Source organism: Lytechinus pictus, chromosome 12 (genome assembly GCF_037042905.1).
Source record: "Lytechinus pictus isolate F3 Inbred chromosome 12, Lp3.0, whole genome shotgun sequence".
NCBI lineage: Eukaryota > Metazoa > Echinodermata > Echinoidea > Temnopleuroida > Toxopneustidae > Lytechinus > Lytechinus pictus.
The window spans coordinates 26,442,500-26,466,456 of NC_087256.1; the positions used below are offsets into that span (position 1 = coordinate 26,442,500).

General features: G+C 36.9%; 3 protein-coding genes across 7 annotated transcripts in view; all 3 read left to right on the plus strand.

The window, feature by feature from the left end:
- The first annotated feature begins 349 nt into the window (after nucleotides 1-349).
- LOC129272641 (zinc finger protein 271-like) overlaps nucleotides 350-23,957 on the plus strand; it is a 29,503-nt gene continuing 5,895 nt past the window's right edge. For 2 of the 5 annotated variants that reach the window (XM_064107536.1, XM_064107539.1), the window contains exons 1-13: nucleotides 350-515; nucleotides 6,270-6,350; nucleotides 6,471-6,557; nucleotides 7,833-7,898; nucleotides 10,338-10,418; nucleotides 10,601-10,675; nucleotides 11,751-11,831; nucleotides 12,111-12,191; nucleotides 12,751-12,828; nucleotides 13,220-13,303; nucleotides 13,423-13,503; nucleotides 16,835-16,921; nucleotides 19,008-19,094. In XM_064107536.1, coding sequence (XP_063963606.1) covers nucleotides 6,284-6,350; nucleotides 6,471-6,557; nucleotides 7,833-7,898; nucleotides 10,338-10,418; nucleotides 10,601-10,675; nucleotides 11,751-11,831; nucleotides 12,111-12,191; nucleotides 12,751-12,828; nucleotides 13,220-13,303; nucleotides 13,423-13,503; nucleotides 16,835-16,921; nucleotides 19,008-19,094 — 955 coding nt within the window. In that variant the 5' untranslated portion in view covers nucleotides 350-515; nucleotides 6,270-6,283. The remainder of the gene's footprint in view (nucleotides 516-6,269; nucleotides 6,351-6,470; nucleotides 6,558-7,832; nucleotides 7,899-10,337; nucleotides 10,419-10,600; nucleotides 10,676-11,750; nucleotides 11,832-12,110; nucleotides 12,192-12,750; nucleotides 12,829-13,219; nucleotides 13,304-13,422; nucleotides 13,504-16,834; nucleotides 16,922-19,007; nucleotides 19,095-23,957) is intronic. The other 3 variants (XM_064107538.1, XM_064107537.1, XM_064107540.1) reach the window with 3 other exon arrangements.
- On the plus strand, nucleotides 13,607-15,653 carry LOC135156130 (zinc finger protein 84-like). The gene has a single exon (XM_064107542.1). The coding sequence runs from the start codon at nucleotides 14,750-14,752 to the stop codon at nucleotides 15,293-15,295; it is 546 nt and encodes a 181-aa protein (XP_063963612.1). The 5' UTR covers nucleotides 13,607-14,749; the 3' UTR covers nucleotides 15,296-15,653.
- Nucleotides 18,926-23,012, plus strand: LOC135156131 (gastrula zinc finger protein XlCGF71.1-like). Its single transcript, XM_064107543.1, has one exon. The coding sequence runs from the start codon at nucleotides 19,190-19,192 to the stop codon at nucleotides 19,880-19,882; it is 693 nt and encodes a 230-aa protein (XP_063963613.1). The 5' UTR covers nucleotides 18,926-19,189; the 3' UTR covers nucleotides 19,883-23,012.

Here is a 23,957-nt window from a genome sequence, read left to right on the forward strand (position 1 = left end):
TATTCCACTGATCTCTCTCCATCTCTTTCTCTCTCTCTCTTCCTTTTGTTCTGATGATTAGTGATAATTCTTAGACTACTAAAATTGAGCTTCGACCTAGCTTCTTATATAAGTTTGCATACTATGAAGAACAAAAACGCACAATTTAATGGTGGTGGTAACTAATCATAATTATATTGCACCTCGCTATATGACAGGTCAGACTAGTCTAACGCCGAGAACATTGATGCGGGAATTAAGCAACTAACTCGGAAACGACCTGGCGCAGATAATCTACCAGATTGAAGAGCGCCAACTTAACTCCAACACCAACCAACCAAGAACCCTCCGATCAATATGGGGATTCCCCAATACAAAGACATCGACAGAGGGCGTCGCTACTCTAAAACAAAAGTGAAGTGAGGCCTGATGGTAAGGTCGTAACTTCAAATTAGAACTTCGGCTTTCAACTCAAGTCAAGACGAGTGGAATTGTGGAAAAGAACAATCATAGATAGATTTCAGTATCATCTCAAGGTAAGCTGCATTGGGTTTTGGAAGGTGAGAGTGAGATAGAGAGATTAAGAATGTAATTGTAAAAGGCTATTTATAAGTGATCCACATGCAGCTCTGCCCGGCCCAACGCCCTCTCAAGCCAGGGTAACCCAGGGAGCTCCCTGCTGACCCTGGGTTAATTCAAGGGTTCATTACATGCCGCCGCGCACAGAAAAATCAATCAAAATCAATGAAAAATCGTGTGTTGTGGACACCAGAAGTGGGATCGCAGCACGCATGACCCACTAGTTTGAGTAAAATATTAGGACTAGCAATACATAGAAGAGTTATGAGCATTTGAATGTTGAGATCACTAATGGCTATGCTATGGAGATCCTCCCATTGGCAATGCGACCAAGATCTATGAATGATGTCACAGATGAACAACTCTCCCCTTTTGGAAACTGAAAATATACCCCAAAACATCTCTTTTTGCTCGTTCTAATCATATGACAAACGATTCATCAATGATATAATGTTGTGAAACCTCTGTACTTGTCCTCTCATAAAGAGAACACCTCACCTTGTGATAGACTATAAAAGTGAGAATATAAGTGAAATAAGTACTAAAGTAATGAGGGGGTTGTACCACTGAACTAGAGATACGTGGAATGCGTGTCCCTATTCCCAACGTACACAAAGCCGTGCGGCAACGAAGAGCATCGGGCTTCACGCTCGACTGAGCGCGCCGCCATTTTGCTAGGTCAATACTGGCTGGTCGGCAAATGCTGCGTGTATATAGGCAGATGGGAGAAAGGAACGCAAAGAAAGTGTTCCTTGTGCTGTTTAAAGTTTTAGTTTGCTTTGTTACATCATGAACTATATGTTATCGAATACTTTCATAACTGAAAATGTTGATTTAGTCACATTTTTGTATTAAAGGGGAGTAAACATACAGTCATGAAATCATAAAAAACTCGACCTTTTTCACGCGCACGCTGTGACAAGGAAAGGCCCCACAACAAATATGCTTTCTGAGTAGGCCTAGCTGGTTGCATAAAAAAAAATCTTTTAACGATTAGAAATCATGTCCCTTTCTCTAGCTTTTTTTTAAAACCTCCCTTCTCATTCAACTATTCATCTCATCTCATTTTCTCTGATTTTCCTCTTCTGTCCATCTCTCTTATCCTCTCCATCCCCTTCTATTTCTTCCATTTCTACTTTCATGCCCCTCTCTCTCTTATTTCTCTCCTTTATATCATCTCGATCTCCCTCTTTATTATTTTCCTTTCTCTTTGGCTTCTTTCTCTCTCATCTCCTCGTCTTTCTCATCTCTCTCTCTTACATTCCCTCTCTCTCTATCCCCATAATTATATCTTTCTTTTATTTCCCCATCTCCCTTATATCGAGCCCTCTTTTATCTCCCTCTCGTCTCGCCTTTCTCTCCTCACCTCTTTCTCATTCCTCGATTTCCCCTCTCTCTCCCTCTCTCTCTCTCTTTCTCTTTGATCTTCCTCTTCTTTCCATCTCTTCTCGTTGATCGTCTGTTTCTTTTTCTCTCTCTCCATCTTTACAATTTTTCCTTCAACTTTCTCTATATGAATTTTGAGTAAATATTCCCTTCCCTCCCTCTCATACTCTTCAATCACACATTCAGGGTGAAAAATTGAATAGAAGTTTAAGGGCAAGAAGGTTGTTACTTTTAATGAGCCTTCAAAGTTGGACCTTCGTGTGCTCAGCAAGGAAATATCTACTATAAAGTACAGTGTATGTAAAAATGGGCACAATCGAATTTGAATTCTTATGAAATTTAATTTGGAAGAGCATGAATGTTGCACGACATGTGCTTACATCAATACACTTTTACATAAAGGAATGGGTGATGGATAAACAAAACCAAGTCAACTCTAACAAGTTTACTATTAGAGCACAAATCAGAAAGTCATAGCAATGGTAATTCCATTTAAAAAGTTGTTGCACTAAATTTCGCTTATTTTCACAAGTCAAAAATTGCACAAAAAGACCACTACCTCTTGTCAAATGACCAGACGTCCCGTATTTCCCGGGATCGTCCCGTATTTTGCTCCTTAATTTGTCCCGGCGTTCCGACAAATCCTTCCCGGGACATATCTGTCCCGTATTTTTAGAATATTGAACAAAATATAGTTGATAAATTAAAAAGTGACGAATTTTCATCACATAACCAAACAGAATGACGAAGCAGAGACAACAATAAATCGATAACTAAAACTTTTGCAAGTTCTGTGGGTGATTTTTATCCTAACCAAATACATTGCAAACGAGCTGGCTTCCTGCCTGTCACTCACACTAGTACGAGGTTAGTATTATTGCCTGCATGTGTGTGAAACAGGCTCTATGCATGTAGGATCGGAGCATAATGATGCAAACAATCTCACATGATAAACAGTTTTTCCACCAAAATAATCACAAAATCGGCGGAAAATTTTTATGATCATAATTCTCAGATTACTGATTTAATAGGATCGGAGGAACAAGTTTTTGTTAGTTTTCATAACGGGATCTACATGCAGTTGTTTTAGCTTTTTGAGTCTTGTTGTGTAGGATGCCGGCGCTGTTTCCTCTCATTTGTAAGTTGACAATGTTTCACTTTGAAATTTTATTCATTTCTAAACCACTTAGTTTTTACAAAATTAAAAAAAAACACCAAATATCATTATCATTTCTGTTAGATGACTGGATTGCTTTTGTTTGCTTGAAGTTTGAACTTTTTCCTCTTTCCTTTTTATCCTTCATCCTTCTATCCTTGTTTTTTTTTTTTTGTTCCATCTACATCTTTTAATATTTCATACCTTTCTTTCCTGATCCTTTCTGTGTTTTAATTTTCTTTCTTTCCTTCTTCCTCCGTATCTGCCATTTTTATTTCCGTCATTCTTTCTTTCCTTATACTTTTATTTACTCCCTTCCTCACCTTTTTCTTTTCGTTTTTTCTCTCCTTCCATTATTTTTTTTATTTTCTCCTCCCTTCAATCTTTCCTCCCTCTCTTTCATTCTTTCTTTCATTCTCTATTTTTTTCCTTCTTCTTCTTTCCCCTTATTCTTTCTTTCTTTCCCTCCCCCTTCCTTCATTTTCCCTTCCCGTTTTCTTCTTTCAAAGAAAAGAAAAAAAAATTATTTCCTTTATTCTTTGTTTCCTCCTCCTTTTTCTTATTTTGTCTTTCACACATCTTCCCTTTCTTTCTTTTCTTTCTTTCTATATTGGGTGAATTCAAAGAATGACGGAAACCTTTTTTTTTCTCTTTTATTCTTTCTTTCATCGTCCTTTTGATTATTCTAACTTTCCGCTTTTATTTTCCCCTTCATTTGTTCTTTCTTCTTTCTCATTTCTTTTCTTTCGTCTTTTTTTCTCTCCTTCATTCTTTCGTTATCCCTCCCTTCCAATTCTTTTTATTTTTTTCACAAGTATAACATCGTGTAGCCTTCTTTGATGAGGCGATTGTCCCGTATTTCATTTTGTGAAATCTGGGGGGTGTTTCATGAAAGGACTTGTCGGACGTTTTATCCGACAAGTCCCATTTTATCCGACAGTTACCATAGGAACAGTGCCTCTCTGCCAATCAAAATCATGGAAAGATGTCAGATCTGACAACTTGTCGGATGAAAATATTGATGAAACGCTCCCCTGGTCACCCTGATTTAGACCCTTTTTTTAACTACATGAATTACCAGGTCCCAGTACATTGTGCATATAGAAATATGTTTGTACATGATTGGCTTAATGACATTAAAATACACTTTGCCACACTATTAATTTTATATTTATAGAGAAAACATATTGCATCTTGCACATATTTTCAATTGCCTTCTACGGCGCGCTCTCGAACAATTGACCTAGCAAAATGGCGGCGGTCACGTGACTTATCGATTTCGCCGGCGCTGTTTTGCTTGGGTGAACACGACTTCCACGTATTTTTAGTTCAGTGGGTTGTACGTGTGTGACATCACAGATCTTGGTCGCATTGCCAATGGGAGGATCTACATGGCATTAGTGATCTCAATATTCAAATGCTCATAACTTTCTTATTATTCATTCAATCTTCCTCAAACTTTCAACAATATGTTTCTTTGGTTTTTCTCTTTGATATGGATTCAGCTGGTTTCAAGGGTTTCATTCTCCTTTAACCTCGCAATATGTGTGAGTGCCTAGCGCTCAGCCGCGCAGCATGGACTACCGTATTGCCTTGGAATTAAAGAAGCCGATTTGCCGCATCGCCATTGGGGTGCCAATGCAAACAATTACTGCTGGGAAATTTGCTCGTAATCGGCCAGTGCGAAACTGCATTTGCGCCCGAGACTGGAGCTGGCGCGCTGTATTGTGCGCGGCAGCGTGGCCATGGAGCTCTCACTCCCTGGCGGAGCTCCAGAATGTGAAGGTTACCTCAGCTTGTTTGTGTAAGTATGCTCCACTACTGCTACACTACATGACCCATCAGGGCTTGATAAATAGACTCCATAAAAATTGCAACTTGTCATTCACAAAGGTGGGATTTTTTTTGGGGGGGGGACTTTAGACTAGATTCTAAATTTGATGAAAAATCATGACCTTGCTAATGTACTCCAGCATTAAGACACTGTTTCACTCCTTGTCCATAATAAAAAACAAAAACTCTGATGAAGGCCGAAAGAAACAGATTTTTCAGTCTACTATGCACAAAATTGGCAATTTAAAGCCCACACATAATATCTCCGCACGTTTAAATTCACCGCCATTTTACTGGCGATACTTGTGATTCATGAATTTTGCAAACTATTAAAGTTCAAGTCCACCCCAGAAAATTGTTGATTTGAATCGATAGAGAAAAATCAAACAAGCATAACGCTGCAAATTTCATCGAAATTGGATGTAAAATAAGAAAGTTATGACATTTTAAGAAAAGTTTCGCTTATTTTTCACATAACAATTAAATGCACAACTCAGCGATATGTAAATGAGAGAGTTGATGATGTCCATCACTCACTATTTCTTTTGTTTTTTATTGTTTCAATAATACAATATTTCAAATTTTACAAATTTGACAAAAAGGACCAACTTAACTTAACCATATACTGTTAAAATAATGGTAATTCCACATGTTCAGGGAGAAATAAAACTTTGTTTCACTTGACAAGGAGGAGAAAATTAGAATGTTTCATATTTCACATAATAAAATACAAAAGAAATAGTGAGTGGATGACGTCATCAGTCTGCCAATTTGCATACCGACCAGGATGTGCATATAACTGTTTTGTGAAATTAAGCGAAACTTTAAAATGTCATAACTTTTTACATCCGATTTTGATGAAATTTTCAGTGTTTTGCTTGTTGGATTTTTTCTCCTTTTTTAAAAATCAACTTTTTGTTGGGGTGGATTTGTCCTTTAAGAAATAAAGTGACAAAAAAATGGGGACGTTTAGCCCCCTCGTCTTCATTTTAGTGAACACTTGCACATGTAAGGCGACAGATCTCAATTGCAGGAGAAGGAAGGGCTGCTGATCTTTCATATGAATGAATACAAGGTTTGCAGGTATTATGTTTTCATTATACGTTCTGTGTGCATACATGTAGCAATGGTAACGGAGAGTGGCGCTGTATTTGCATTGACCTACATTTCATAATAATAAGCATGAAAGTATTGGTGAAATGATAAGATACGTTGTCATTACTACATGTAGCGCTTTGATTTACAAATAAGTGAAGGGCTTGGCAATATTTCCCTTTATGGGAACTACTGTAAGTTAACCTTGATATTCTTTCTATTTTAACTTTGTTCATACTAGATCAAATCATCACTATGAAACAGGAAGTAAATGAAGGCATGACCCACGCTCATATAGGTCAAGACAAATGTACCACACAAGGTAAGATGAACCGATTTATTTATGTTCTTGAGCTAGCTTGATCAATGTTTAAAGGGTTAAAGCATGGCTTATTAGACTCTTATCTTAATTATTTCCTCGCTATTTATCTTTTCATACTAGGTAAAACCATCAAGGTCAAACAGGAAGTAGATGAAGACATGACCGTCACGAATACAGATCAAGACCAATGTATCTCTCAAGGACAAAGTAAGATAATTTGAGCCATATTCGCAAGTCCAAGCTATTTTGTATATGTTAGGCGTAATAGATTTTAAAGCATAAACAAGCATTCTACATGTAGAGTAAAGGTTCCCAGGACCTTTATCTTAAACCTACTTGTAGATTATTTTGAAATCGCTTATTGATTGAATGATTTTGTCTCGCCTGCATAACAGAGCGAGACTGTGCCACTTTTCCAACGACGACGGCTGGGTCAACATTGAAATCTTAACACAAGGTTAAATTTTTGAAATGTCACCATACCTTCGGAAGTGTATGGACCTGGTTCATGAAACTTGGACATGAGGGTAATTAAGTATTACTGAATATCCTCTCTCAGTTTCAGGTCATATGACCAAGTTCAAAGGTTATGTAGGACCAATGAACTTGGACCATGTTGGAGGAATCAACGTCAAAATCTTAACCTAAGGTTAAGTTTTTGAAATGTCATAACTCAAAAAGTGTATGGATCTAGGCTATGAAACTTGGACATAAGAGTAATCAAGTAACACTGAACATTCTATCTGAGTTTCAGGTTACATGACCAAGTTCAAAGGTCATTTAGAGTCAATGAACTTAGATTATGTTTGGGGAATCAAAACAAAATCTTTACCAAGGTTAATTCTTTTTTGAAATATCAAAACTTTGAAAGTACTGTATATGGATCTAGTTCATGAAACTTGAACAAGAGTAATCAATTACGATGAACATCCTGCATGAGTTTCAGGTCACATGATCAATGTCAAAGGTCATTTGACGTCAATTAACTTTGGCCATATTGGGGGAAAACTATTTGTTGAATTGTCATCATATAACTTTGAACGTTTATGGATATATTTCTCGAAATGTGGACATAGGGGTAATGAGGTATCCCAGATAATCTTGCACAAGTCTTAGGTCTCATGATCAAGGTCAAATGTCATTTAGGGTCAATGAACATAGTATACTGTTATATGAATACTTTTTTCGTGAATTATTATTTTAAATTCATTTTCAAAGTCAGCTCTGCTGCTATATTGAATCACATAATGCAGACGAGACCGCAAGAGGCGCTCCACTTGTTAGTAATGTTTAGATTAAATTGGGAACAGAAAAATACAGCTATTTCAAACTTTGATTTTGTTTTAAATTTCTCTGATTCTGTAATTGATATTGAAAACAGATGTTCCTTGCCTGCTCTGGAGCTAGCTTGAATGATTCTTTAAAATTTTTTTTAAAAAGTAATGTTGACCTCCATTAATTGTGATTATCTCTACAAACTAGGTCAAATCATCAAGGTCGAACAGGAAGTAAAACTGGACACGGGTCAAGAACAAATTACCACAAAAGGTAAGATATACTGATCCATTAATATGCTGGGCTAGTGATTCTTCATTGATACAATTAATACGTTAAAGAGTTTTAAGTAAGATCATCCTCGATCATTGGTGATTTCTACCAACCACTACACTGACAGCAGACTTTGTTACCCAGCATGCATTACAATAGAAAATGCCTTCTTTGGATAAGTTTTCATGCCATTACCTTTTCCATGACAACCTGTGAGTATGAGAATTCACACGAATCAATGCTAATTCAATTATTGTCATTCATAAATCGATAGGAGGGATGACAATGAGAACCAAGTAGATGAACCGTCAGATCAACACAGACGATGCAGTAACAGTGTAATATGGCTACTTGTGCACATACAGCCTGCATGCACAGTAATTAATGCTGTCTTGCATTTAGCATCTGACGCCCAAGGGGGGGGGGCACTGGCCAACAAAAATGAGAAAAATTCTGTTCAGAAGCCGCCGCGCCCCGCTCGCAAGACCCCCGTTACGAAACCTCTCAGTTCCCTTGCCCTGCCAAAATTGTCCAGCACGAGCACCGCATGCGAGAACTGCACACACGGCTTCACAACTCCTTTCGCTAGCAGCTCCATGCACCGCTAGCGCCCACATACATGTATACATGCACGTACCAACTGTACCGCGCACGTACCAACTGTTCCGCGATCCCGTTCGGTAGACTCTATTTTTCACATAGCCCCGTATATAGTTATTTCCCAAGACTTTGTATTTTACCCTTGTGGTCAGTTCCTTAGACCCCCATTTCAGGGTTTCGTCCCGGGTCACTCACCCGCAGAGGGGAACGTGTATGACCGTTACCACAAATGCAAGTAACCCCCTATTGTGGTCAATTTCAAGGACATTTTGTGAAATTTACCTCCCTATTTCCACGCAAAACAAGGACAAAATGGTACCTTGAAACACCCCTAATTATAAGATTGTAAGGACACTTTCGCCAATTTTCGCAAACTTACCCCTATTTACCATAATTCAAGGACAGGGCATTTATACCCTTTCCTCATTAGAGGAGATTGCAACACAGGCATCAGAGTGCTCAGTCCTTAAAGATGTCCAAGAGCCATGTCATACTGATACAATAATCTAAAAGAAAAATGAAGAAAAATTAGAATTCTTTGTAAAAATAAATGTAGAGTTGTCCACATAAAGATAAAGAGCTTGATCAGTTAGTATGCACTCCTGCACTCCTTATCCCGACCATTCACCATACAGCGAAAGGTAGGGGATGGGATGTGAGGCGTAGTCATACTAAGAATTCTCAATAAAAATTTAAAAGTAAGAGAGTTTACTAACCAGTCTTTCCCCCCCTAACCAAGGACACTTTCCTCTCTGATGGGATATTTATACATCTATACATTTAAGATTAAGACTAGTAACTTAGATGTTGATCTAGACAAGATGAAATTGTGCCTCCACCAGTTGGTGGCGCCATCCCTGCAATTAACCGCCTACGGCCTATAGGGTGGGCTAAGGTTTCTGCCGCCGAAAGCTCCGGGGGCGCAGGTCCTCATCTTTGGCTAGGGTATTGTGTATGGTAGTCCCATATGCTAGATATTAAATGGATTTCCTTAAAAAATAACATGAAACAACTTGTTAAAAGATAATTTAACCTTGACAGTCATAGTAAATCACTCTTTTCAACACGTTGAGGGACTTTGTGCAAAACATAATTACACAAAACTTTAAAAAATGAAATTTTTCTCTCATATCAAACACTTTTTTCGACATTATTTTGGAAGTCGATTTATGCAAAATAACAAGATATATCTACACAAGGGCACCTTTAAATGTTAAAATACTCACATTGGCGTCTAGAAAATATATCCATGAGTTGAAAGTGTCGAAGTATTTAATCACGAAATATGAGAAAACGTGTAATTTATTGAAATTGCTAGAGGTATGCACCTAGCAGAAGATCACAAGGGCAGAAAATTTGCCTGAGGGAACTAATTGGGGCTCCATGAAATATCTGACCAATCAGAGCACACTTCCGGTCTCGTCACTTTGTTTATTTACTACTCTGACATTGATATGAGCGCGCCCTCTGCGGCTGGTGCATCGGCGACAGGTTCGGGGATTTTTTCTTCCCGTGACCGTGTTTCTCCCCTTTTTCCTGACCCCTATTTCCATCAGATCGAGGACGGAGAGCACCCCTGTTTTCATTACTTCGAGGAGTGTGCTGTCTGCGGACGTTCCATGAAATTGACCCCTTTTCCCGCAATTTTTTTAACGGTCATGCGGTCCCCAAGTCACATTGAGTGACTGCACCGGGGGTTTCGTGAGGCACACCCCCATCAAAAAATAATTTGAGTGCCCCCCCCCATAACGATAGTATTGACCAATATTGATCACTTTTATATAGTACGTGGCCTTATCTGGTCTTAACTGTTTGCTATTGTATCTGTGTACATATTAGGTCAAACAATTCAGGTGAAACAGGAAATAGATGAAGACATGACCAACCCTGATAGAGGTCAAGTCCAATGTATCACACAAGGTAAGATGAACTGATTCATTTATGTTGTAGAGAATGATTGATGCTTTGAAGAGTTGGTTGATAGATAGAAAGATACTAGTAGATAGATAGATAGATACCCGGTAGATAGATACATGTACAACTGAATTCCATAATTGGTAATTAGTTACTTACTAGTGCTATGCAATTATTGTTCATTCTAGATCAAAACATCAAAGTCAAAGAGGAAAACACGTTGACCCTAACTGGTACAGGTCAAGGCCAATACCCCTTAGAAGGTAAGATAAACTGTTTCATGAGGGATAATGCTTTCACCCTCAAAGGACCGGACTAGACCGGAACTGTTATTTTTCAGTGGAAGTTGTGACAAACCAGTGAGCATCGAAAACCATTCCTTTAAAGGGAATGTTCATCCTGACAAAACATTTATTCTAAAAATATGAAAACAAATGAAAACAAAAATATGTTGTAACGAATCATTAAAAAAATGAAATTTATGCATTTTATATTACGTACCATATGGGGCAGCTGCTCATTAATGACGTCACAAATTCAAAATTCTAATAACTTTTTTAGTCTTTAGTGGAATTTCCTCAAACCTTCACCAATGCATTTTATAATTTTTTCTGCTATTTTTACAACAAACTTTTCTTTAGGTTGTGAACTTTCCCTTTAATTAAGAAACCCATGATGATGAACCTTTTTTGATTATGATCTTCCTTTGAATATTTGTACACAAATCACAAAAAATTGCCATTTTGTGATGCTTCTCTCTCATTGAAAGTCATGTGGTGTGTGGATACTATACTCATCTCATCTGGTTTACAGTCCTTTTCAGGACTTCACTCGCTTTCAAGAAAAGAATACTTCTAATTTCCTCTTTTCATCCTTGTCTTTCCGTTTCATTTTTCTGCCTGTATTTCCTTCTTTATATTACACATGGTGAACCATAAACCTTCTCCACGTGATACTAAACTTGTATGTCACCAGTTCATTCTCAGGAGTTGTGCGAGACTTCAGAGATTAAAATAACCTTTTGCATTATTAGATGTGTATCTGTGCATTAACGCTGCAAAGTGTTGTAGGGTGATCATGGCCTTGCAGTCTTTTTAGAGTTCAGGTGGGTGTTTCATAAAGCTGTTCGTAAGTTAAGAGCGACTTTGAGATCGACTGGTGATCCTTTCTTGTGGTAAATGATATATTGAATTGGCCATGGTTTAGTGCTTAAGAAGGGTTCACCAGCTGTTCTTAGAGTCGCTCTTAACTGTCAAACAGCTTCATGAAACGGCCCCCAGAGTGTACAAGATGGACTTCCATATAATTAGTTTATTATTTCATTTCTGTTCATACTAGGTCAAACCATCACCATCAAACTACAATTACTTGAAGACCCAACCCTCACCAATAACGGTCAAGACCAGTGTACTTTACAAGGTAAGATAATTGATTCATTGATGATAAGTGGTAGCCTGACAAGGTTACTCCCCAGGGAGTGTAGATGGTGAGCTTTATGTGTGGAGCACTGATCGATCTAATGACTGGGAAATGATTATTACAAAGCACTTAATAGAAAGACAAGTATTAACCGTTACATTAAGGTAGTTATTATGATCTCTTATTATGAATTATATTTCTTGTGTTACCATAGTTTGAAAAATTGATGCCTTGAAGGGTTATCTGCTTTAAAAAAAATTATATCTGCCTTCATATTAGACCAAACCATCATCATCAAACAAGAAGTAAATGAAGACACAACTCTCACCCATAAAGGTCAAGACCAGTGTACCACACAAGGTAAGATAATTTCCCCCCCCCCTTTTCCTAAATTTGTCTTGAAATTTTCTAATTTTCTCCTCATTGTCAAGTGCAACCACGATTTATTCCTCCTGAACATGTGGAATTAGCATTGTTCAATACTATATGGTTCAGTCAAGTTGGTCCTTATTGTCAAATCTGTAAAAATTGAAATATTGTCTAATTCAAACAATAGAAAACAAAAGAAATAGTGAGTGATGGACATCATCGACTGACTCATTTGTACGTAACTGAGTTGTGCATATCACTGGTTTGTGAAAAATAAGCGAAACTTTAAAATGCCGTAACTTTCCTATTTTACATCAAATTTTGATGAAATTTTCAGCATTATGCTTGTTTGATTTTTCTTTAAATATTCAAATCAACATTTTTCTGGGGTGGACTTGACTTAGAAAGACAGTATTAACCGCTTCATAAAGGTAATTATTATGATCTCTTATTATATATTTTTTAACTATATTTTTTGTGTTACTGTAGTTTGAAAGATTGATGCCTTCAAGGGTTATCTCCTTTTTTATTATATCTGCCTTCATATTAGACCAAACCATCATCAATCAAAAAGTAAATGAAAGCACAACTCTCACCAATAAAGGTCAAGACCAGTGTACCACACAAGGTAAGATAATTTCTTTTTTCCCCTTTTCTAAATTTGTCTTCAAGCATTTCATAAGCTCTTAATTACAGCACAGTAGAATATATGCACATAGATTCTGAGTTTCTGTATATTATTATTGTTATTAGTATTCATTGATTAGATTGGCATGTGTGCACTGGTCATAAATGGTTGCCTGACAAGGTTACTCCCCAGGGAGTGGAGAGGGTGAGCTTTATGGGTGGAGCAGTGATGGATGCACTGACTGTGGAAATAGCCATTTAAAATGCTCACTTTTAAAGACAAGTATTAACCGTTACATAAAGGTTATTATTATGATCTCTTCTTGTTATCTATTGATAGATTCATGTCTTGAAGGATCATCCGCTTTGTCTTTTCTTTTTCTTCATAATAGGTCAAACCATCGAGGAGGTCAAACAGGAATTAGATGAAGACATGACCAACCCTGATACAGGTCAAGACCAGTGTTCCACACAAGGTAAGATACACTGATTTATTTATGTTCTTGAGCTAGCTTGATCAATGTTTAAAGGGTTAAAGCATGGCTTATTAGACTCTATCTTAATTATTTGCTTTCTATTTTTCTTTTCATACTAGGTCAAACCATCGAGGTCATACAGGAAGTAGAAGAAGACATGACCGTCCCTGATACAGTTCAAGACCAGTGTACCACACAAGGTAAGATAGGGTGATCTATGTTTCAGAGTCCAAGCTATTGCATCTTTGTAAGACATAGGAGATTCTAAGCTTGGCTCTTTAAGCTGCATATTGCTGCATTAACCGAAAGCAGTATTCAACAGCAAATATTATGCAATCACTCTTCTGCATATGAGTTGTTATACAGAGTTAGAGTTGCATGAAGTAAAGCCATTCAAAGCAATGTAAATCTATGTAATTTGGAAAATCAAAAAGGGGCCTAAGCTTTCGATCCTAGCAGAATCTTCGTCGGAGGCAAAAATGTAATTTGAGCGGTAACACTGCGTTGGTCTGTTGGAGCGGCTTGCTGTTGTTTATTGCTCATCCTGAGACATCCTTGCTCGCTATAATTTTAATTGTGTTTAATTGCAGATATTTGGGGAAAAAATTAAACTACAGCGTGAGTAAACCTACAAGGTCTCTGCATTAGTCTGTGTATCGACCTTTTATTAGCTCTTTTCATTGCATTGTGTTGCCGCCCTTGGTTGGATTGTCTGCAGTCACGCAATACACAACCGAAGCCAAGTCCAAAACGCAGAAGTGTGAGCCGGGTTTTAGTGCAAGAAGATCGGACAGTGAATCATCAGGTCATGATGAACTTTCTAATTGCATGTCGGCTCAAAAGGGTTCGGGTTCATACTGATCTTCATATATTGCCACAATATACTATTATATTCATATGCCAAGTTATACTTCCTAATTCTATCATAATTCATCAGGTGTAATACAAAGTGGAGGAGCTGTGGTGTAGTGGTTCTGACTCTCGCCTTGTAAACAGATGGTCGTGTGTTCGAATTCCACCGCGGTCTGGCGTCCTTTGGCAAGGCGTTAATTCACACTCGACCCAGGGGCTAGATGGGTACTGTGAGAAGATATTTTCTAGAATATTACCCACCATATAAAAACACACATAGGAGAAAAGCCTTCTGATTGTTCTCATTGTGAGAAGATATTTTTTAGAAAGTCTTGTCTTATAATGCATATGAGAAGACATACTGGTGAAAAGCCTTATCATTGCTCTTATTGTGAGAAGAAATTTTCTGACAAGTGTAATCTTACCCGTCATATAAGGCCACATACAGGAGAAAGGCCTTATGCTTGCTCTATATGTGAGAAGAGATTTTCTGGGAAGAGTCAGATTACCCACCATATAAAAACACACATATGAGAAAAGCCTTCTGATTGTTCTCATTGTGAGAAGATATTTTTTAGAAAGTCTTGTCTTATAATGCATATGAGAACACATACTGATGAAAAGCCTTATCATTGCTCTTATTGTGAGAAGAAATTTTCTGAGAAGAGTAATCTTACCCGTCATATAAGAACACACACAGGAGAAAAGCCTCATGATTGTACTTACTGTGAGAAGATATTTTCTGTGAAGAGTGAGACTACCCGCCATATAAGAACACACATAGGAGAAAAGCCTTCTGATTGTTCTCATTGTGAGAAGATATTTTTTAGAAAGTCTTGTCTTATAATGCATATGAGAACACATACTGATGAAAAGCCTTATCATTGCTCTTATTGTGAGAAGAAATTTTCTGAGAAGAGTAATCATACCCGTCATATAAGAACACACACAGGAGAAAAGCCTTATGATTGTACTTACTGTGAGAATATATTTTCTGTGAAGGGTAATCTTACCCGTCATATAAGAACACATACTGGAGAAAATCCATATGCTTGCCCACATTGTGAGAAGAAATTTTCTGAGAATAATCAGCTAACCCGTCATATAAAAACACATATTGGAGAAAAACCTTGTGCTTAATCTCAATGTGAGAAGAGATTTCCTTACAACAGGGCTGCCAACTTTTGAGAAGAGTTTGGAGTGAGACATTGCGAGGGAGTGAAGCGACCAAGCCCGAGGGCGCAGAGCACCTGAGGGGGGGGGGATGGTGTGTAGGGAGCTTTTACAATTTTGTGATAATCTGCTGCTCCCTTAAGGAAAAAAGAATGAAGGAAAGAAATAAAGCAGGAAGCAAGCAAGCAAGCAATATAAAAAAGAAAGAAAAGGTAAAAGAATAGATGAAAGGAGGAAAAACAAAGAAAGACAAGGAAAGGAAGGAATGAATGAAGGAAGGAAGGAATGAATGAAGGAAAGAAAGAAGGAAAGAAGAAAGAAAGAAAGATTGAAAAGAAAGAAGGAAAGAAAGATAGAAAGAAAACAGAGGAAGAAGGCTAAAACTATCATCATGAATAAATTATCAGTTTCTGTTTGGCTCAATTAAAATAAAGCTACGAAAGAAACCTAGTGTATGTATCAACACACACACAAATGCGCATGTGTGGCTATCATGTATTCAGAGCGCCGTGCCGGCAGGGCCTGCAGGCTATCGCCATGGCATGGCCTCGCACAAAAACCCTGCTTCATAGTAAAATTTCGGCGTCACCAGCTCTCACACGTGGAATACAGAAAGCCAATCGCAACTCAATATTTTGTCTTTGCGCGGCAAACCGAAACCAATTTGCATTGATGGTTTAGCTTTGCGCTTGTGTGGTTAAAAACTTTGAAACTTTTGCCTGGCCGTGTTATAATTTTATTGAATATCCGATATAGGCTAATAGACTTTTTTCTCTCTATTTTCGGTGTTCAGCGTGAGAATCAGGTGAAGTGCGTGAGAGTTGGCAGCCCTGTTACAAACAAATCTAAAAGAACATTTAAGGACACATACTGGAGGAAAACCTAATGCTAATATGAGAAATGATTTTCTAAGAAGACCTAATGCTTGCTCTCACTGTGAGAAGAGATTTTCTCAAGAGTGAAATCTTTCCCTTCATATAAGAACACATGCTGGAGAGAATCTGTCTCGTTTGGTGTCATTGTGAGAACAGATTTTCTCCAAAGATTAATTTTAGCCTTCACATAAGAACACAGACTGGAGAAAAGTCTCATGCTTGCCCTCATTGTGAGAAGATATTTTATAGAAAGATTGAGCTTTCCTGTCATATATGAACCTCGGGAAAGGGGAGTGAGGAAGGATTTAGAAAGATTAATAGTTGATCTACACGGTTTAATTCCCTCCATTGATAATTCCCGGTGGGTGTTTCATAAAGCTGTTCGTAAGATATGAATGACTTTACGCACAACTGGTGATCCTTTCTTGTGCTATGTGATATTCCTATGTAATTGGTTTATGACCTAAGAACATGTTCCAGTCGTGCGTAAAGTTGTTCGTAAAGTTACGAATAGCTTTATGAAACACCCACCTGTAATGTAAACCATAGTAGTAGGTAACTATATATATAAACACTGATAAATAGTGTGAGAAAGGCATTCAAGATGAATACTATTTTATTTTTCTTCTAGATAAAGAGTTTGAGAGTGAAGAGGACAAGAGACAATGTAACATGACACAATGCAGTGGAGAGAAGTCATATCGGTGTTTACAATGCAGTAAGATATTCACGGATGAGAGCACTTTAATTGTACATCTGAAAGCATGTTTTGGAGAAGAAGGATCTGTTAGCAATCTTCGAACAAAGCTAGATATGAGCTTTAAGTGCCTCCATTGTGATAAGATTCATGATTGTGATGATAATCTAATGACCCATGTGGGAACACACAGTGCAGTGAAGTTGCATCCTTGCTCTCACTGTAAGAAGGGATTTTCTGTTAAAGGCAAACTTGACCAGCAGGGAAGAACACATACAGGAGAAAAGCCTTCTCATTCCTTTTATTGTGATGAGGCATTTCCTACCAAAAGCAACTTCATCCGTCATAGCAGATTACAAAGTGGAAAAAAGCCTTACCTCTGCTCTTATTGTAACAAAGGGTTTTCTGCAAAGAAAGACCTTACCTGTCATATAAGAATACATACAGGAGAAAAGCCTTATCACTGCTCTCATTGCCAGAAAGAATTTTCTGTCCAAAGCAATTTCCTCCGTCATAGCAGATTACATACTGGAAAAAAGCCTAACCACTGCTCTCATTGCCTGAAAGAATTTTCTACGAAGAGATATCTTACAGAACATATAAAAGCACATATCGGAGAAAAACCTCATTGTTGCCCCGATTGTAAGAAGAGGTTTTCTACAAAGAGTCTGCTGACCCGTCATATGAGGGTACATACCAGAGAAAAGCCTTTTGCTTGCTCTCATTGTGAGAAGAGATTTTCTAATATTGGCAACCTTGCTTCTCATATGAGAACACACACTGGAGAAAAGCCATATGCTTGCTCTCATTGTAACAAAAGATTTGCCGAACGTAATAATCTCTCCCGTCATATAAGAATTCATACTGGAGAAAAGCCTTATAAATGCTCCAAGTGTAAGAAAAGATTTTCAGAGAAGGGGACTCTTACCTGTCATTTGAGAACGCATACAAATGAAAAGCCTTATAAATGCACTCAATGTCTGAAAGGATTTATTTCCAAAAGCGCTCTTACACGCCACATAAGAACACATACTGGAGAAAAACCTTACGTTTGCTCTCATTGTGAAAAGCAATTTTCTGTGAAATGTAAACTTATCACTCATATTAGAACACATACTAAAGAAAAGCCTTATCATTGTTCTCATTGTGAGAAGAAATTTTCTCAGAAACGTTCTCTGAAATGTCATATGAGAACACATAACAAAACTTAAATTTGCTCTCATTGTTAGAGTTTGCTCGAAAAATTGATCTCTAAAGCATTGTTGAACATTGATTTTTCTTTAAGAAATTTGAGTATTAACCATAATTGGACTGGAAAAATATTACAAAGTGTTCAGGGGGCCAAACGTAGTGCCAGTATTTTACATATTAAGATATAAGATGAAAAAAATGGTTGGTGTTGAATCAGCCCCCATGTCTTATTAGGGTTAAAAAGATAACCATATAAGAACATAACTGAAGAAAGCACTATTGCTCCGATCTTGACTAAGGAGTTCCTTCAAGTAACAACCTTTTACATATCATCATGAATTTATCATAGGGGGTAATAGAGTAAGGATTTAGGAAAATTGATAGATGACTGATATCAGATCTACAAGGATTGATTACCTTCACTGATAATTCCGGTAATGAAAAACCTGTCAATTGTCTAGGTAACTGCATTATACAATGTGGTAAATAATGCGAGAAACACATTACATACAAAAGACAAAACTTAGCATTTTGAAATAATGGTGGCTCAAGATTAAAGTTTCTGGTTACCATGGGCCAACATGGTGCCAGCTTTACACATAAAGATATCTGACAACAAAAATTATTTGGGTTAAAATTTAAGGTTGCCACATGAGAACATACTTTAACTTGAGCATAACTAAAGAAAACTATTGCTCTGGTTGTGAGAAAGGAGTTCTTTCGAGTAACAATCTTTTCCATATCATCACAGGTTATTTGGGGGTAAGTGAGAAAGTGAGGATTGATTGAGGTTTTAAGGTTTCATTACCTTCACTGATAATTCTTTTAATGTAAACCATAATAAAAGGTAACTATAAACACACTGATAAATTGTGTGAGAGGGGCATTAAAGATGAATACTTTTTTTTCTCCCCAGATAAAGAGATTGAGAGTGAAGAGGACAAGAGACAATCTAATGCAACAGAATGCAGTGGAGAAAAGTCATATCGGTGTTTACAATGCAGTAAGATATTCACGGATGAGAGCACTTTAATTCTACATCGGAAAGCATGCTGTAGAGAAGAGGGAATTGTTAGCAGTTTTAGAACAAAGTTAGATATGAGCTTTAAGTGCCCCCATTGTGATAAGATTTTTGATTATGATAATAATCTAATGACCCATATGGGAATACATGAAAATGGAGATGAACCTTATCTTTGCCCTCATTGTAAGAAGGGTTTTGCCAAAAAGGTCTTTCTTATACATCATATAAGAACACACACAGGAGAAAAGCCTTATGATTGTTCTCACTGTGAGAAGATATTTTCTAGAAAGTCTCATCTAACATTGCATATGAGAACACATACTGGTGAAAAGCCTTATCATTGCTCTTATTGCGAGAAGAAATTTTCTGACAAGTGTGATCTTACCCGTCATATGAGGACACACACAGGAGAAAAACCTTATGATTGTTCTCACTGTGAGAAGATGTTTTCTAGAAAGTCTCATCTTACAATGCATATGAGAACACATACTGATGAAAAGCCTTATCATTGCTCTTATTGTGAGAAGAAATTTTCTCAGAAGAGTAATCTTACCCGTCATATAAGAACACACACAGGAGAAAAGCCTTATGATTGTTCTCACTGTGAGAAGATATTTTCTAGAAAGTCTTGTCTTACAATGCATATGAGAACACATACAGGAGAAAGGCCTTATCATTGCTCTTATTGTGAGAAGAAATTTTCTGAGAAGAGGAGTCTTACCCATCATATAAGAACACACACAGGAGAAAAGCCTTGTGATTGTTAGCTCTATGGCTGGAAGGGCCAGATGAACTTATGACGTGGTGTGTCGTCTGTCATCTATTGTCCGTCCTTAATTTCAAAATGCTTCGTTGTCATTTCAAGTCTGATTTCAATTCTGTTTGCTTTATATGATAGCAGTAGGTGGGGGATTCAAAACTTAATACCTAACTTAAACGTAATAATCCCTCCCGTCATATAAAAATACATACTGGAGAAAAGCCGTATAAATGTTCCAAGTGTAAGTCGATTTTCTGAAAAGGGGACTCTTACCTGTCATTTGAGAACACATACAAATGAAAAGCCTTATAAATGCACTCAATATCTGAAAGGATTTATTTCCAAAAGTGCTCTTACACGCCACATTAGAACACATACTTGAGAAAAACCTTATATTTGCTCTCATTTTGAGCATTGTGAGAAGAGATTTTGTACAAAGACCAATCTTATCCTTCACAAAAGAACTTATACTGGAAAAAAGCCTTATTCTTGCTGTCATTGTGAGAGGAAGTTGTAGAAAGACCAGTCTTATCCTTCACATAAGAACACAGACTGGAAAAAAGCCTTATAAATGCACTCAATGTCTGAAAGGATTCATTTCCAAAAGCACTCTTACACACCACATAAGAACTTATACTGGAAAAAAGCCTTATTCTTGCTCTCATTGTGAGAGGAGATGTTGTAGAAAGACCAGTCTTATCCTTCACCTAAGAACTAATACTGGAAAAAAGCCTTATTCTTTGCTTTTATTGAGAGAAAAGATTTTCTGAGAGAAGGACATTAATCCATCATGTGAGTACACATACTGGAGAAAAGTCACTGAACTGACCCATTATGAAAGAACACATACTAGAGGAAAGCTTTATGCTTGAAAAATCTCATTACTAATTATGCTTATATATGTATGAAATAAAAGATTTGCTCTTATTATTTAAATAAGGCACACAGATAGGTATTGTTTTTCACAGACTCTGTAAGATTTTGAACAAAGGTTCCTCTCCCAAATCATTATAATCCCAATTTTATTAATTTTGGTTGTTTTGAAAATTTCTTATATGTTTCTCTTTTTGTGCTTATAAATGTTTTATTGCTTTGATAAAAATTTGTTGGCAACTCTGAATCTAGTTTAATCAGTAATAGTAATGATATTTTTATAAATTTTGGCCAAAATCACAATTTGCAGTGGATTTGTACATAAATTCACGATTTTGAGCAATTGTGGGTCCGACATATTAAAGAGATATGTGATTCAGCCCTCCCAGTCTTCTTGTTATTATATACATGTATGACATAATTTTTCACATGAATGAATTTGCATATTCATTATAATAAAATAATTATTTAGGATTTTATTATATACTGGTTTGTATGGGAATTTATGATGTTGTATGGCAAAAATACCATGTTAAAACTTCAAATCCACAAAATGAACTCTTTATCACATTTGAGGTTGTTTCCAGCCCAAAAAAACAAAAAGCACTGCAAGGAGAGACACCCTGTCAGAGTAGCGACCTTATTGTGATAAATGAGGACAGAGTATGGGCCTAAGTGATGCGGTGCGCAACGAAACGTCACTAGAGAAAGGGGCTATTGGCGAGCGCTAAATCTGGGTCATTTTCCTTGAAAGTTTGGTTTTGGGTCTCCATCTACATGTACATTACGAGCACTTTCTGGACGTTTGGTCATGTTAGAACAAAGTAAATACAAATTTTCCTACTTCCTATTTCTATTCAGGCAGTAACGTAAGAATTTGTTTACTCTGTTACGTAAGATGATGAGGATTGCAGCTGACAGCGAGTTCAATTCAAAAGCATCAGCTCGCATGGGGCATAATCAGTTATCAAAATATCCCACTTTCAAATCTATAGAAATGTGTTAAACTGGTGGGGTGTTCTTAACTGGGGATTTTCCAAATAGTAAGGGGTGCAAATGCCAAATTTTGGTGCAATCGCACAAATGGTGGCTCAGATCAGAGGGGGGTGGGGCATATTGGTCCCTCCTTTAACCAGCCCTTTTGTCGTGTGAAGGTTCTACATGTATTTGGTACCTGTACTAAAACTGCCCCGGATATCATTTAGTGCTTTAACCCAATTTCATGCACAAAGTCAATACAAAATGTGTTTTCTGCAAAGTTCACATAATATTTACACATAGGAGAGTTATGTAGTGAATGAGAGCAAAAGTATGATTTCATGAATAAATGAGTATAATTTGGTTGTATGAAATTGAAGTGAAATTCAACTACTTGTGCGCATATGTAATATCATTTACTACCATAATGCAACATTTTTGTTGTGACAGCACAATTCATAGCCAAGATCATTCGGGAAATGACGAGACTAAATATACCCCGGCTCTATTAGGCTTAAAAAGTGAAAATGTACAAGTGACAGAAAAAGCCATATGAATTTAAAGGTAAATGCTAGTTTTGGTAACGATATCAAAATGAGTTCGTACAGAATCCAATGAAATGACCACCAAAGTGTCTGTTTGTATAAATAAAACGCATGTGCCAAAGGATTCTGGAAGAAATTGTGTAATTGCTGAGAAATCAGCAAATAAGCACAGGATTCGGGTAGAGCGTCGGGCCCGACGCTCAAAGCAATAATTATACACTGTCCCACGTGCGCTTATCTGTGTTGGGGAAGTTCAGTCTGAACATTTTTCAGCGTAGATTTCAAGATTTCACAAAGTTCAGTTTATGTAACTGTACCAGATCTAGATCCTCGATGATATACTGACAATTAAGCCTGGTTTTACAGACTTTCTCATGAAATCAGTGTTTACTGCAACTATTGGAATTTCTCTTTAATAACATACATGTGTTACAACACATTATTGAAGAAATTAAATGATGCTTTTTCAGTTGGAGATATTTTGAAAGTGTCTATCAGAACTTGCAGAATAAGACATTACAATTTTTTTTCAAGTTGTCCTCATAATCCTCTATGTGACCTGATATATAGCCAGAATAAATTTGCATCTCATTGAAAGTTTGGATTTTTAGTTTGCAGTTCATTCATGTCAATGGCTCAAGAAGCCAAAGAGGTTTACATATCACTATCAGCTTATTACATGTATTCCTTGTGGTTGATATTGCAAATAAAAATCGTAAAACTTGTCAACTGGACTTACTTTTTAGTGCATTGTTTCACATCCTCTTCAGATGGGAGGGGGTGTTTCATAAAGCTGTTTATAATTTACAAATGACTTTAAGCTGACTGGTTAACATTTTTCTGTGCTAAATGATGTAGCTGGCAATAAAAGGTCATCAGATATTTAAATATAAAGTATAAAGTTTATCATTTTGACTTTCATTTTTAGTGCAACTTTCCACATCCTCCCCGGGTAGGGTGTGGGTGAATTATTCATAAAGATGTTCGTAAGTTATGAACGATGTCACACACGACTGGTGACCATTTTTTTGTACTGTATGATGTAGCTGGCAATAAAAAAATGACCAGATGTTCGTAGAGTCATTTGTAACTCATTAACAGTATTTTGAAACATCACCCAGATACCATGTTATGTGAGTGTAAGGTAGCAAGTGTCATGTAGCACGTAAATAAATTTCAGGTCATTTAACAAATATTTCATAACTAGTGGGTTTTTCTAATGGATATCGGTTATTTTCATTGGATCAGAGCATGATCAGTTAAGATTAAGGATATAGTCAATCCACGACACTAATCACTGGTGTTCAGATGGGGTGCCATGCGTGACCCTCAAAAATTTTAATGACCAAGAAAAAAATTAAGAAAAAGAACAGAAAAGAGGGGTGGAATGTGATTTTATCTTTGAATACTTTGTCACATTTTGTCAAAAAATATGATTTTTTTTATCAAAAGGTGAAAGAAATTTTGCCCCATACGCCTTACCCAACCCCTTAAATGGTAATTCATGCTGAGAGACTGCTTAAAGTGATAGAAAATTATAAATTGTTTACATATTTGGACCATATTATATTCAATCAAAGAGTTTAAGGGGTGCTTGAAGCTGAAGTTACATAATTTGAAGATATAGAGTTAAATCAGACAAACAGAAAATTTGATCGAAATTGGATAAGAAATAATTAAGTTTGA